This window comes from Gopherus flavomarginatus, chromosome 1 (genome assembly GCF_025201925.1).
Source record: "Gopherus flavomarginatus isolate rGopFla2 chromosome 1, rGopFla2.mat.asm, whole genome shotgun sequence".
Classification (NCBI taxonomy): domain Eukaryota; kingdom Metazoa; phylum Chordata; order Testudines; family Testudinidae; genus Gopherus; species Gopherus flavomarginatus.
Window position 1 is genome coordinate 364,326,355 of NC_066617.1, and position 16,238 is coordinate 364,342,592.

At 46.3% G+C, this 16,238-nt stretch overlaps 1 protein-coding gene across 1 annotated transcript in view; it reads left to right on the forward strand.

Annotated features, from left to right (window-relative positions):
- Nucleotides 1-16,238, forward strand: part of LOC127039436 (disintegrin and metalloproteinase domain-containing protein 20-like) — a 143,933-nt gene that overhangs the window by 44,778 nt on the left and 82,917 nt on the right. The window contains exon 11 of the mRNA XM_050933226.1: nt 6,455-6,612. Coding sequence (XP_050789183.1) covers nt 6,455-6,612 — 158 coding nt within the window. The remainder of the gene's footprint in view (nt 1-6,454; nt 6,613-16,238) is intronic.

Below are 16,238 nucleotides of genomic sequence, written 5' to 3' on the forward strand. Positions count from 1 at the left end.
GAAGGGGCTTCTTGCCCTCCTTCTACAGAAGCCAGGTGCCCCTTACCTAGGGTTTCTTTTGGATTTCTCAGCCCACCGCAGCAATCCTCCAAACTTTCCTTTTGTCTCTCTTCAAAACTGTTCTCTTCTCCAACTCCTTCAAACTGCTCTCTACTCCAGCCAAACCTTCCTGCTCCAACCCCCACACTGTCTGACTGAAGCAGGGGTTTTTATCTCATGACTCACTGCTGGTGCTCTAATTGGCTTCAGGTGCTCTAATTGGCTTCAGGTGCTCTAGTTAATCTATAGCAAACCTTCCTCCCCTTGCAGGGAATAAGGCTCCCTGCTAACACTCTCCTGCTGCCCTCTGGCCATGCTGTATCACAGTTTCTAGAGCCACTCTTAAGTCCCTGGGTCTATGTGCCCCAATGCCTTCGAGGAACACTTCAGGCCTCAACAACCAGTCCATTTTTCATCTCTGCCACCGTGCCAGGACCTGTTTAAGAATCAAAACAGGGGTTATAAATGCAGACATTTGCCCCTGCCCACTTCAGCCTCAGTATGGGCCATCACAGATACTTGGGAGGCCCCAAGCAGAACTTTTGATGTGGCGCCTGAGTACCTTATACCAGTTCCTGTACTATATCTTGTCCACCTTTTGTTTTCAAACCATCTCTCCTGCTTCAGCCTAGTGTGGTCCCTCAGCACCTTGGACTACTGGGTACTGAGTATGGTTTATTCCCACCCCTCCATCCCATCCCCCTTCCCCATCCCACTTCAGGAACCCTTCTCACAAGCAGCTTTTAGCCCAGGAGGTGCAACCTCTTTCTGAGTAGAGACGGTGGAGGAGATACCTCAGAGATTGAGAGGGAAAGGATTTTACTCCCATTATTTCCTAATCCCGAAGGCCAAAGGGGGTCTCTGACCCATCCTACACTTGCATTTCCTCAGCAGTTATCTCAAGAAATTGAAGTTCTGCATGGTCTCCCTGGCCTCCATTATTCCCTCCCTGGATCCAGGAAACTAGTACACTGCCCTTGACTTTAAAGGCACCTATTTTTACATCTCCGTATTTCAGGACCACAGAAGATTTCTCAGGTTCATTGTGAACCAAACCCATTACCAGTTTGCTGTCATCCCCTTTGGCCTGTTGGCAGCCCTTCAGGTATTCACAAAATGCATGGCCATACGGTGGCCTTCCTGAGAAGGCAAAGGGAGTGAGTCTACCCTTACCTCGACAACTGGCTGATCATAGGCTCATCCGAGGCCCAGATGAGAGCCAGCATCCATCTGGTACAATCTACATTCCAAGCACTTGGCCTGCTGACAAATGAACAGAAGTCAACACTCATCCCCGTTCAGAGGATAGAGTTTATAAGTATGGTGCTTGATTGCACCTGAGTCACAGCCTTTCTCCCAGAGGCTTCCGTCCAGGCAGTGCCTGGCAATGGGACCGGCTCTGTTCAATATCTTCTTCAACGACTTAGATATTGGCATAGAAAGTACACTTATTAAGTTTGCAGATGATACCAAACTGGGAGAGATTGCAAGTGCTTTGGAGGATGGGTCATAATTCAAAATGATCTGGACAAATTGGAGAAATGGTCTGAGGTAAACAGGATGAAGTTTAATAAAGACAAATGCAAAGTGCTCCACTTAGGATGGAACAATCAGTTTCACACATACAGAATGGAAAGAGACTGTCTAGGAAGGAGTACGGCAGAAAGGGATCTAGGGGTTATAGTGGACCACAAGCTAAATATGAGTCAACAGTGTGATGCTGTTGCCAAAAAAGCAAACATGATTCTGGGATGCATTAACAGGTGTGTTGCGAGCAAGACATGAGAAGTCATTCTTCTGCTCTACTCTGCACTGGTTAGGCCTCAACTGGAGTATTGTGTCCAGTTCTGGGCACTGCATTTCAAGAAAGATGTGGAGAAATTGGAGAGGGTCCAGAGAAAAGCAACAAGAATGATTAAACGTCTAGAGAACATGACCTATGAAGGAAGGCTGAAATAATTGGGCTTCTTTAGTTTAGAAAAGAGAAGACTGATAGGGGACATGATAGCAGTTTTCAGGTATCTAAAAGGTGTCATAAGGAGAAAGGAGAAAACTTGTTCATCTTAGCCTCTAAGGATAGAACAAGAAGCAATGCGCTTAAACTGCAGCAAGGGAGGTTTAGGTTGGACATTAGGAAAAAGCCCTAGAATCCCTTCCAAACCTAGAATCTATGAATACCATGCCTAATATAGCAGGTCAAGGCCCACCTCATCACGACAGTCAATTTCTGCCTCAGACAATTGGGTCATATGGCTGCATGCACATATGTGGTACAACACACAAAACTGCACCTTAGACCTCTTTAAGCATGGCTGGCCTCAGCATACTCACCAAACCGTCATGATTTGGACTCAGTGCTTACAGTTCCCGCCGAGGTTCCCACCTCTCTAGATTTGTGGAGGGACCCCCAGAGGTTAGCTTTGGCATTCCCTTCATCAGTCCCCAAGCATTAGTATCCCCAATCTTGGATACATTTGAGCTAGGTTGAAGGACTCACCTTGAGCAGCTCAGGACTCAACATCTATGGTCCCAGGAGGTGTTCTCCTTGCATATAAATATCAGAGAGCTGAGAGCGGTCCGCCTAGCATTCCAGGTGCTTTACTTCAGATTGCAGGCAAGGTTGTGCAAGTCCCTAAGAACAACACATAGCTACATTTTACATAGACAGGCATGGATGGGCATGCTCTTCCCCCCTATGACAAGAGGCTATTCACTTGTGGGAATTCTGAGGGAAGCACTTGATCCAACTTGTAGCTTCTCACTTTCTGGGAGCCTGGATCAATGTGGCAGTTCCCCTCAGCAGACCTTTCTCCTCTCACCATGAGTGGTTTCTTTGTCCCAATATAGCCATGACCATCTTCCAGTCATGGAGGACTCCCCTCATAGACTTGTGCTCAACCAAGCAGAACAGGAAGTGTCAGCTGTTTTGCTCTCTATGCGGGCACAGCCTGGGCTTGCTCTCAAATGCTTTTCTGCTCACCCTGGAAAAGCACCTGTTCTGTGCATTTCCTCCCATTTCTCTCATGAACAAAGTCTTACTCAAAGTCAAGCAAGGTAGACTATAGGTTATTTTTATAGCCCCATGCCAGCACTGATTCACCATGTTATTGCACCTGTCAGTAGCAACCCTGATGATGCTTCCTCCCCTCACAGACCTGATCTCACAATATCGCAGCCAATTGCTCCACCCGAACCTCAAGGCCCTCCACCTGACTGCATGCAAACTCCATGGATAAACACAGTGGAGGTGGCCTGTTAGGTGCAAGTCCACCAGGTATTGCAAGATAGTAGGAAACCATTTACTTGATCAAATTACCTTGCCAAGTGGAAGTGTTTCTCCATGTAATTCCAATGAGGCCTCTCACCTGCTAGGTCACTTCTCCAGTCCATGCTGGAGTATCTTCTTCATCTGAAACAGAAGGGCCTAGCCATTTTGTCCATTTAGGTACACCTAGCAGCCATTTCTACTTTCCACCCTCCAGTGGATGGTATGTGGGTTTTTCTTCACAAAATGTCCATTTGCTTCCTCAAGGACTTAAGAGAGACTATACTGCAGATTCACAAATCCATTCCACCGTGGAACCTAAATCTTGTCCTGTTGAGACTCATAGGCCCTGAGTCACTGGCATCATGCCCTTTGTCATACCTTTCCTGGAAAGTTGCCTTCCTGGTAGCAATGACTTCGGCAAGGAGGGTCCTGTTGATCCAGAGCTCTAATGTCAGAACCCCCGTATGTGGTGTTCTTTAAGGACAAGGTGCAACTTCATTCTTTCCTTGCATTCCTCCTTAAGGTGGATTCAGTTCCGCAGTAATCAGGCTATCTTCATGTCAGCATTCTTCCTGAAACCGCACAGGAATAGGGAGGAGCAGTATTTCCACATGCAGGATGTTAGACATGCCCTGGCCTTCTATATCGAAAGGACCAAATGATTCTGTAAGTCCACGCAGTTCTTTGTGGCAATAGCAAACGGGATGAAAGGCCTGTCAATTTCAGCCCAAAGAATATCATCCTAGATCATATCCTGCATTCATACGTAATATGAGCAGGTGGGTGCCCCAACTCCTGCCATCATGACCACCCACTCAACCAGAGCTCAAGCTTCCTCAGCAGCATTTCTGGATATTTCTAGAGGGAGAGCTTGGTCTTTGGTTCATAGTTTTTCATCCCATTATGCCATCACCCAGCAAGCTAGAGATGATGCCTGGTTTGGTAGAGCATTGTTGCAATCTGCATATCTATCAACTCTGAGCCCACATCCTAAGGTACCACTTGTGAGTCACCTAATATGGCATGGAAATGAGCAAGCACTCGAGGAAGAAAAAAATGGTTATTAATCTTTCTGTATGTTGTTCTTCAAGATGTTTCACTCACGTCCATTCCACAACACACTCTCCTGTCCCTCGCTCAGAATTAGCCGGCAAGAAGGAACTGAGAAGATGCAGAGCTGGCAAGGCCCCTCATATGCATGCATGAGCGCATGGCACCAGAAGGTATTAGAGCTGGCCCAACAGATACCACTGAGGGAAAAACCTCCATCAACTGTGCACGTGGTGCACACACACCTAACGTGGAATGGACATGAGCATCACATCTCAAAGAACAACAGTTAGTATCTGTTTTTTTTCCCCAGCCCCTGGATCATTTTTGTGGCCCTCCACAAAACTCTCTCCAGTATTTCCACAACTTTCTTGAAGTGTGGAACTAGAACTGGACACAATATTCCAGTAGCAGTCTTACCAATGCTGTGTACAGAGACAAGACCACTTTCCTAGTTGTATTTGATATTCTTCTTTTCATATATTCAAGGATCGCATTAGCCCTTTTTGCCATGCCGTGCACTGACTGTTCACACTGAGGCAATTAGCTTTGATGATCTCCACGTCCTTCTCTTAATCACTGCTTTCCAAGATGGTGTCTTCCATCCTGTATGTATAGCATGCATTTTGTTCATCTTTCTCAGATGTTCTATCTTACATTTGCCTGTATTAAAACACATTTTGTTGGACTGTAATCACTTAATCAGGTGGTTCAGATCTATTTGTAACAGTAATTTGTCTCCCTCATTATTTACTTCCCCACCAATATGTCATCTGCAAACTTTGTCAAACAAGGTATTATATCATCATTGTGATGGGGTGTACAGGCCCTGAGGTTCACTGCTGGAGACCTTGTGGTCTTGTTAGTTAGTCAATTGCTGCCTGGAGCCAGAGGAGCATACCCAGTGCTCCTGGCTGGCTGAAGGAACTGCAATACCAGGGACAGAGCAGTTACTGGCAGGGACAGGGGGAGCAAGAAGGAGCTCCTGGCTGGCTGCTTAAGAAAGACTTCAGCCTGAGCCAAGGGTGAAGGAAAGGAACTGGGAGGCCATGGAGAAGTGGTCCAGGGAAATGCAGCAATTAATACAGGGATGCAGCAGGTGGCTGCTACTTCTAGTGTCCCTGGGTTAGGACCCAGAGTAGCAGGCAGTCCTGGGTTCTCCTCCCCACCCCCCGAAAAGGATCAGTAATTATGGAACTGTGATATACCCTGGAAGGGGATTGAATTAATTGAACTTGAAGTGCCTTAGCTGGAGACCTATTTCCCCAGTTGATACACCCACAGCTTAGTGTTTTTGTTACAATAGCTTTGTAGGGAACACTATGCCACTTGATCATTTTTACAAGTAAATATGCAGACACTCTCCAAAGTGAGAGGAAATTAATCAATATTTTCTACCTTAGTCCTTACTCTCACCAATATGAAGTCAAGAATGCCTTAGGTCTGTATCCTGTGCAATTATTTAGAAGTATTAAAAAATGTGGACTCTCTACAACCAAGATATGGAAGCAATAGGTGAAAGTTATTTACCTATCTTATCTTATCTGAAATTGATATCAGTGATCCATTATGACAAAGTTCTTTCTGCTAATATTCCAAACATGGGGTCTCCACTTTCCCTCTCACCCATTACCTGCTCTTTACTTTCACACAAATGGTGAAAAATTGGAAGTGGTTTAGATGAGATATAAGAGTGATTCAGTCTGAAAAAACCTGCTTTTTAAATCTCTCACCTTAAAGCAGGAATTGATGTCCTTATAAAAGAAATGCTTTAGCACAACCAGAAGTTTATGGAATAGATGTAGGAATTATTATGTAAAATTCTATGGCTTGGGGACCTTGGCAGAGCTAGACATATCACTTGTGAGTGTTTCATTTTTTCCCACTTCTTAAAATGATCTCAGAGGGCAGTGTGAAGAAATTATTCCTTCACACTGAAAGTTCTCTTGTGGGATTCTGACGTGTTCTAGATATATATTTGCAAATTATGTTATCCAGTGTGTGTTCATGCAGTCACACAGCTCTTAAAATTTGGCTTTTTATGTTCATATGTAATTCATAATTCCTTGTCTTGGTGTTTTGTCTAACTGTGTACAGGCGAGATCTAGATCAGTGCTTTATGATGCAATCAGTGTTGCACATGAAATGGGCCATTCTCTTGGCTTTCCTCATGATAATTCTAAGAGAAATACAGCTAGAGGCTGTGTCTGCAAATGCCCTGGAGGAGGAAAATGCGTGATGTGGTCACATGCCTCGTGAGTAATGCTTGGTTTTAAAGTTTGTAATACAATAATTATGTCTTTTGATAAGCTCATAGTAAAGGAGTCTCCTAAGCTTTCTCTCCCAGATGGTGGGATGGTTATTTACACTGGGTGGCTCCAGCAGAGGCCCCAGTTCCTTAAGTTTTCCAAGAAGGTGCTCCTTGTGTCTTTCTGGATGGTGGAATCAAAAGGAAAGTTAAGTACCCTAATGGACTCAAGAGTTTCCCCTTCCCAAGGCCCCTTATAGGGGGGAGACAAGGTCCACAGTGCTGCCAACAATAGAGGACCTATGTAGTGGGTTTTAAGAAATCTCTCAGGCTGGGCTGCTGAGTCAGGCTTACTCTGTCCAGCTTAATATGGATGTTTGCTGTACTGCCCACAGGTCGGGGAGAAGGTTTCCCTGTGAGTTCCCCCTGTGGCTCCAGCTTAGGGTAATCTTGCTCTTCCCCCTCCAGCTGACTGCAGTTTCCTTCATTTCAAAGACCTCCTCCCTACCGTATATGATTGGCAAGACCAGCGGTGTGGGGCTAGCCCTTCCTCCTCGGCATCTGTGGCACCTTCCTCATCAGTGGGGTCTGTACACCCTATCACAGTCATTGGAGAATTAGGGGGCTGCGGTTTTATTTGTATGAACTGGTTGCCCATGGTGCACATGAAACAGGATGGTCCTTCACCTACATTGCATATCATGTAGGAGGCATGAAAATGTTCTCATATTCAGTCACTGACTTCTCTGCCCTTCCTTTTGACATGGCTATTAGGCTTCCTGTCTTTGAAGAATCAATTAAATTCAGAAGTCTTTTTTGTACATATGATATTTTTCCTTTGTGTTTCTCTCTCTCTCTTTCTCTCTCTCTCTCTTTGGCTCCTTTTTCCACTTTTGACCTATCATCAATTGCTTGGCAGATTACTTTTTGAGTTTAGGTTGAAACCCAAGAATGTCAAGGAATTATGGGCCCTACTCTCCTTTTACTGGCCCATAGTACTTTGCAGCAGTGGTTCTCCTTCAAGTGATTGCAGATGTATACATTTCATTGTAGGTGTATGTGTGACCAGTGAACAAGAGTTGAAGATTGTTGCAATCATTACCACTGAGATTGCAAATATGTGCTGTGTCCTCGGGCTCTCACCTGAAGGGTATAAAGGACAAGGCTTCTCCAGCTCCCTCTCAGTTCCTTCTCTCTGGTTGTGATGGAGTTGGAGCACCCTGTGTTCCTTCAAGCCCTGGTTCTTTCAGGTCTCTTTTTCATCTATTGTTACTTGCAAATAGTTAAGCGGTCGCTAACATAAATAGATTAAGTATTTGTTAAATGTTAATTCTTCTTTGAGTGATTGCACATGTGCATTCCACTCTTGGTGTGTGCATATCCCGTGCACAGTTGCCAGAAATTTTTTTCCCTCAGTGGTACCCATTGGGATGGCTTGAGTGCCCTCTGCTGATGCACAATAGTGGCACGAGTACAAAAGAGCCACCCAACCCTCCTCAGTCCCATCTTACCCCCTGTGACAGTCACTGGAACTGCTCTTTTTGCATTTGAAAGTTCTCCCAGTGGACCATGTTCTCTTGTTTTGTAAATAATTAGTGTTAAGGTTATTAGTATTTAGTTAGTTAGATATTTTTTTCTACCATCTCAGAATTTAAATCAACTCCCAGTATTGTGGGATGCCTTGATCACCCAGCTTCAAGCCCTGTGTTTCCTGCAGTAAGGCTATGCCCATGAGCAACCTGCACTCAACTTGCTTGAAGTGCCTTGAGGAAGCTCATATCATAGAGTGTTGCCAAATGTGCAGACTTTAAGCCTTACATGAAGAAAGATCATGAAGCCAGGCTAAAGTTTATGCTCATGGAAGTGTTCTTGAGCTCTCCATCTGAGCCAGATTAGTCAGACTCAGGACCGTGTGCCTCAATGCCAGTAAGGAGTGTGTCTCCTGCCATACCTGAGTCCTGACACTGCTCACCATCCCCAGTGCTTAAGAAGAGGCATAAGAAGCAGGCCAAAAGGGAGAGATCTCAGGCACTGAAATCTGCTAGGCATGGGGATAAGAGTAGACTGTGGTCCAAGCTCTTCTGAGACTGAAGAATAATACGCTGCTGACTTCAGTGCGTAGGCAGTTTTCATCTAGTCCAGAGACAGAAGGATCTCCTTCCACATCTGTGGCACCACAATGACACAATCCTGATAGCGACCCGCCAGAGGCATTTGTGGCTGCCTGGAACATCCTGACCCTGTTAGTGCTGGTATTGCCAGCAATACAACAGTTGACACTATCGGTGCTGGCACACGCAGGACAACTGGCAGGGTCGCTACTACACTCAGTATTGTACCAGCCTCATGTACGCCTGACAGCTCGCCCTTCAGTACTGTCGAAGAGGGAACCTGCAATGCTTGCTTCTCTGTGGGCCTCTCCATCTCAAGCACCAGTCTCTGACATTATCTGAAACTGTACCTCCATGGTGAACAGAAGGAGAAGAGTCGTCTTCTGAGTCAGAGGTTCAATCCTATGTTTTTTGTCCTCTGAGCCACTGTCACTGCTCCTTCTCCTGCCATTTCCACTCTTCCATGGATCCACTCATGGGAGTACCATTGAGTGGTTGGTGAGGAATTCACTGAGGGCCTACGCCTGTCCAGTGGGCTCTTTGGAATCCATGGGGCTTCCCCCCCCATTTACAGATTGTATTCCAGGCACTCCAATTCATTTACCTCAGAAAGGGAAGTGGCACCTACCCACTGGCCACACCTGTTCTTCTTCAAGTAGTGTCCCTATGGGTGCTCCACTGTAGGTGCGCTTCCATCCCTGCACTGCTAATTGGAGAACTTCAGTAGCAGTGTCCATTGGGCTCGCACATGCACTGTACCTCCTTGTGCAGCACCACAAGGCTAGCCCATGTGCATAGGCTAACCCTCCTCAGTTCCTTCTCAATCACCTCTGGCTAGAGACAGAGCCATTAGCAGTCTGTTAAGACTGCTATCTTAATCTACATACCTATAGTTAGTTAGTCTCCTAGTTATAGTTATAGTTGCAGTTTTTCCCCTTAAAAAGAAAAAGAAACTTTATTTTTCCTCTCATGTTTTCTTCCCCATTGGGGATCCTTTCCCCCAACAAGGTATGCCCCCTTTTCTGGGCTTCAAAAAGTGCTTCACTTGTAAAGAGGTGATTCCAATTGCAGATATATGCACTCACTGCATTCACTGCCTCAGGGAGGGCCACATACAATAGAAGTGTGGTCTTTGCCAACAACTCTGGCCAAGATCCTGCAAAGAGAGAGAGCTTTCTCAGAAGATTATCCTCATGGAGGCAGCTAAAACACCAGTTGCCTGGCTGACATGAATCTTCCATACAGCCTTCTACATCTAAGGACTGAGGACTGAAGAAGCAGGCTGTGGAGATCTCTCAAAAATCATCTAAGAAAAGAGCAGGAAGCCCCCATAGTGAGTCATGAGATAGCTGCAAGCGCTCACCATCTTACTCGGTATCTTTGGCAATGAAGCCATCTCATTCTGGCTCCCATGGCTCATGGAAACCAACAGCAACTGGTACCACTGACAAGTCCATGGATTGGATGGGCACAGGCACTGAGCAATCAGCACCGAAGGACAGGAGTAAGCACTCCTTTAAAAAGACGTTCCTGGTACACAAATCCACAGCAATACCACCAGCAATGGTTCACCCAGCATAGGAGCGAGTGGTGTGGACAAGATCCTCGTCTCCCCAGCACTTCCACCAATGCCGGGATGATTGGTAAAGGCATATGTCTGCCATTCAAGAAACATCTGCATGCCAGATGCACCCAAGTCCCCTCCTCTCAGTAACCAAGACCTCTGCACCAAGCCTCTACCAAGCACTGGAATTAGCCCCGCTGCCATGCCATGCCATGCAATGCCCCTCTGCTCTCAACCGAGGGTTCAGACAGTTATCCTGAGGAGGTAGTGTTACAACTCCTCCCTCCTCTTTATGGTGCTCACTACCAACAGACCTCAAGGATATACCCACAGATGGCTCCACCGCCACCATCCTGGTATGGCAACATGTGGGCACCACCACCAGGCTCTATTCCATCACCATCCCAATAGCCATATTAGGACTCTTGGGCAGCGCACTGCCAGCATGCCTCAAGCTCTGAATCTCGCCCAAGAACCCTTGAGGCACACTCCTTGGACTGCACCATCAAGGGCTGCGGAACCATCTCATAATTTAGAGGAACAGGAAGCCAATACTGATGAGGAAGTGACTCCAAGGACCATATCCTCCTCCTCTCCAGATGAAGCCATCATGGCTTCCCCACCATCTTTAGTGAACGACATTCGTCTCTTCCTGGAACTGGCAAAGAGGGTGTCAGACGCTCTCCAGATTCATAGAATCATAGAATATCAGGTTTGGAAGGGACCTCAGAAGGTCATCTAGTCCAACCCCCTGCTCAAAGCAGGACCAATCCCCTGATAGATTTTTGCCCCAGATCCCTAAATGGCCTCCTCAAGGATTGAACTCATAACACTGGGTTTAGCAGGCCAATGGTCAAAGTCAAGAATACCCACCATCAAACCCTTGATATTCTTCATTCTCTTGCCTCCTCAAAGATCACTCTTCCGATTAATGAGGCCATTTTAGACTTGGCAAAGGCTGTGTGGCAAACCCAGCATCAGTGGCCTTAACCTGCAAGCGAGTGGACAAAAAATAATATGTCCCCACCAAGTAATCAGAATTCCTATTCTCCCACCTGCCACCCAGCTCCATCGTGGTGGACCATGTCAACTCTCACAGCCAAGACACCAGTCAAGGGCTTCTCCCTACAACAGACATTAGAACTACAGGCCAGTCAGCCTCACCTCAGTCCCTGGAAAATCATGGAGCAGGTGCTCAAGGAATCAATTTTGAAGCACTTAGAGGAGAGGAAAGTGATCAGGAACAGTCAGCATGGATTCACCAAGGGCAAGTCATGCCTGACTAACCTAGCTGCCTTCTATGATGAGATAACTGGCTCTGTGGTTGAGGGGAAAGCAGTGGATGTGTTATTCCTTGACTTTAGCAAAGCTTTTGATACCGTCTCCCACAGTATTCTTGCCAACAAGTTAAAGAAGTATCGGCTGGATTAATGGACTATAAGGTGGATAGAAAGCTGGCTAGATTGCTGGGCTCAATGGGTAGTAATCAATGACTTCATGTCTAGTTCACAGCCAGTATCAAGCGGAGTGCCCCAAGGGTTGGTCCTGGGGCTAGTTTTGTTCAATATCTTCATTAATGATCTGGAGGGTGGCATGGACTTCACCCTCAGCAATTTTGTAGATGATGCTAAACTGGGAAGTGTGGTAGATACACAGGAGATTAGAAAGAGGATATAGAGGGACCTAGACAAATTAGAGGATTGGGCCAAAAGAAGTCTGATGAGGTTCAACAAGGATAAGTGCAGAGTCCTGCACTTAAGGTGGAAGAATCTCATGCACTGCTACAGCCTAGGGACCAAATGGCTAGGCAGCAGTTCTGCAGAAAAGGACCTAGGGGTTACAGCGGACGAGAAGCTGGATATGAGTCAACAGTGTGCCCTTGTTGCCAAGAAGGCTAATGGCATTTTGGGCTGTATAAGTAGAGGCATTGCCAGCTGATCGAGGGATGTACTGGTTCCCCTCTATTCAACATTGGTGAGGCCTCATCAGGAGTATTGTGTCCAATTTTGGGCCCCACACTACAAGAAGGATGTGGAAAAATTGAAAAGAGTCCAGCAGAGGGCAACGAAAATGATTAGGGTGCTGGAGCACATGATTTATGAGGAGAGGCTGAGGGAACTGGGATTGTTTAGTCTGCAGAAGAGAAGAATGAGGGGGGATTTGATAACTGCTTTCAACTGCCTGAAAGCGGATTCCAAAGAGGATGGATCTAGACTGTTCTCAGTGGTTGCAGATGACAGAACAAGGAGTAACGGTCTCAAGTTGCAGTGGGTGAGGTTTAGGCTGGATATTAGGAACAACTATTTCACTAGGAGGGTGGTGAAGCACTGAAATGGGTTATCTAGAGAGGTGATGGAATCTCCTTCCTTAGAGGTTGTTAAGATCAGGCTTGACAAAGCCCTGGCTGGGATGATTTAGTTGGGAATTGTTCCTGCTTTGAGCAGGGGGTTGGACAATATGACCTCCTGAGGTCCCTTCCAACCCTGATATTCATGATTCTATGAAGTGCCTTGATTTACTCAGTAGAAAAGTGTTCTCCTCAGGCACACTACAATTTTGAATTGCCAATTACCAGGCCCTCACAGCAAAATACAATTACATAAATTACTTGAAGCTGAATGACTTTATTGAAAAGATGCCAGAAGCACACTGTGACTCATTCAAGGCCATTATCCAAGAGGGTCAATTAGTAGCTAAGACATCACTGCAATCTCCCCTCAACGTGGCCAAAATGGCAGCTAGGTCCATCTCCTTTGTGGGTATGAAGCTCTTCGCCAAGAAGACTGATGCATCCCTTCACACCCTGAAAGAGTTCAGGGTTACCCTGAGGTCACTGGGTATCTCTGCACTGAGACAAAAGAGATGACTTAGCCCCCAATCCCAGCACAGACCACAGACATCTCAGTACCAAACTCAGTGCCACCAAGAGCTGCAAAGAAAAGGAAATTCCCTAAACGCAAACCACCTGGCCCACAACCTTCATTGCAGCCCTCTACGTCTAAGCACCACTTCTGATGGGCATGTCAAGGCACTGTTAGACCACTTCCCTCAATTGACACAGCCAACCATTGTTCCACACCCATTTGTCCACTGATTGACAGCATTCTGCAGTGCCTGGGAACACATAACATCAGACTGATGTGTCCTACCGATCATTCTAACCAGATACTCCATCCATTTTACCTACCTACCCCTTCCATGGTCCCTCTTCAGGGACCCTTCTCATGAGCACTTACTAGGCTCAACAACCCCTCAACAACAAGACCTGCAGAGAAAGAAGTTTTAAGTGTGAACCACCTGTCAGTAACCTAGTCCCAGATTTGGACTTTAGCGTCCAAAATATGGAGGTTAGCATGAAAACCTCCAAGCTTAGTTACCAGCTTGGACCTGGTACTGCTGCCACCACCCAAAAAATTAGAGTGTTTTGGGGCACTCTGGTCCCCCCAAAAACCTTCCCTGTGGACCCCAAGACCCAAATCCCTTGAGTCTCACAACAAAGGGAAATAAACCTTTTCCCTTCCCCCCTCCTCCAGGTGTTCCTGGAGAGATACACAGAAGCAACCTCCGTGAATCTAAACAGAGGGATTCCACCCTCCCCATTCCCAGCCTGGAGAACAGAATTACCGAGTGTCAATCTCTCTTCCCCCCTCACCCAGAGTGAATGCAAAGTCAGGCTAGTACATCTAACACACACAGGTTTTCCCCTGACTTCTTCCTCCCACCAATTCCCTGGTGAGCTGCAGACCCAATTCCCTAGAGTTCCTCACTAAAGGAAAACTCCAACAGGTCTTAAAAGAAAGCTTTATATAAAAAAGAAAGAAAAATACATACAAATGGTCTCTCTGTATTAAGGTGACAAATACAGGGTCAATTGCTTAAAAGAAATATGAATAAACAGCCTTATTCAAAAGAATACAATTTAAAGCACTCCAGCAACTATAGACATGTAAATACAAAACAAAAAACCAACTTTGTACTCACAACTTGGAAACAGAAGATTAGAAAGCAGGAAATAGAAAAAATCCTTCTCTAGCTGAGAGAGATTCAGGCAGAAGACAAAGAACTCAGACACAAACCTCCCTCCACCCAGAGTTGAAAAAAGTCTGGTTTCCTGATTGGTCCTCTGGTCAGGTGTTTCAGGATACTTTTTTTTTTCAGGTGAAAGAGACATTAACCCTTAGCTATCTGTTTATGACACGCCCCCCAAATTGCAGACAGTGGGGAAGCTCACTGGCGGCGATTTCCTTCTAGAACTTTAAAATAAACAGATTACTACAACACATGCACCTTTACATATACCACTAAGTATATAACTAACAGACTTCTACATTTTAAGAACACTTTTTAGCTACTAGATTCTGGGAAACTCTCACGGGAGAGTGCATCAGCTACTTTGTTAGAAGCTCCTGTGATGTGCTGAATTTTAAAATTAAAATCTTGGAGAGCTAAACTCCAACTAAGAAGTTTCTTGTTGTTCCCCTTGGCAGTATGAAGCCACTTTAGTGCAGCATGGTCAGTTTGTAGTTGGAACCGCCGTCCCCAAACATATGGGCGTAGCTTTTCCAGGGCGTACACAATGGCATAGCATTCCTTTTCACTGACTGACCAGTGACTTTTCCTCTCAGACAGTTTTTTGCTGAGAAACACGACAGGATGGAAGTTGTGATCTGTTGCGTCCTGCATGAGCACTGCTCCTATACCACGCTCAGATGCATCCGTGGTTACTAGGAATGGCTTGTCAAATTCCGGGGCCCTGAGCACAGGGTCAGACATGAGCGTTGCCTTAAGTTGGGTAAAGGCCTTTTGACACTCATCAGTCCAGTTAACTGCATTTGACTGGGTCTTTTTGGTCAGGTCGGTCAGTGTGGCAGCGATTTGGCTGTAGTGTGGTACAAATCGCCTGTAGTACCCGGCCAAGCCTAAGAAGGATTGGACCTGTTTCTTTGACCTTGGGACAGGCCACTTTTGGACAGCATCCACCTTGGCCTGTAGGGGGTTTATGGTTCCTCGACCCACCTGGTGCCCCAGGTAAGTCACTCTGTTTTTGCCTATTTGACACTTTTTGGCCTTAACAGTTAGTCCGGCCTGCCTGATGCGCTCAAAGACCTTTTCCAGGTGTAGTAGGTGTTCGGGCTAGGAGTCTGAAAAAATGGTGACATCATCGAGGTAGGCAACTGCAAATTCTCCCAGTCCTGCTAGTAGACCATCTACCAGCCTCTGGAAGGTGGCGGGTGCATTTCGAAGGCCGAAAGGAAGGGCATTGAATTCATACACCCCCGCATGGGTAACGAATGCTGACCTCTCCTTGGCAGGTTCATCTAGTGGTACTTGCCAGTACCCCTTGGTTAAGTCTATTGTAGAGATGAATTGAGCACGTCCCAACTTCTCCAATAGCTCATCGGTGCGTGGCATTGGATAGTTGTCTGGACGAGTTACCGCATTTAGCTTACGGTAGTCCACGCAAAAGCGTATTTCCCCATCTGGTTTGGGTACCAGAACCACTGGAGATGCCCATGCACTGGTAGATGAGCGGATTATACCCATCTGTAGCATGTTCTGGATCTCCCGTTCTATAACAGCTTGGGCATGAGGAGACACCCGGTAGGGTGGGATTCTAATGGGGTGAGCATTACCTATGTCAATGGAGTGGTATGCCCGTTCAGTCCGTCCTGTGGTGGCTGAGAACAATGGGGCGAAGCTAGTGCACAGCTCCTTGATTTGTCACCGCTGCAGACGTTCCAGGGTGGTTGAGAGGTTCACCTCTTCCACGCCACCGTCTTTTTTCCCGTCATAGTACACACCGTCAGGCCACTCAGCATCATCTCCCTGGACTGTAAACTGACAAACCTGTAAGCCTCTGGAATAGAAAGGCTTGAGAGAATTAACATGGTACACTCTAGGCTTTAGTGAGGAATTGGGAAATGCTATGAGGTAGTTCACAGTTCCCAGGCGCTCTTG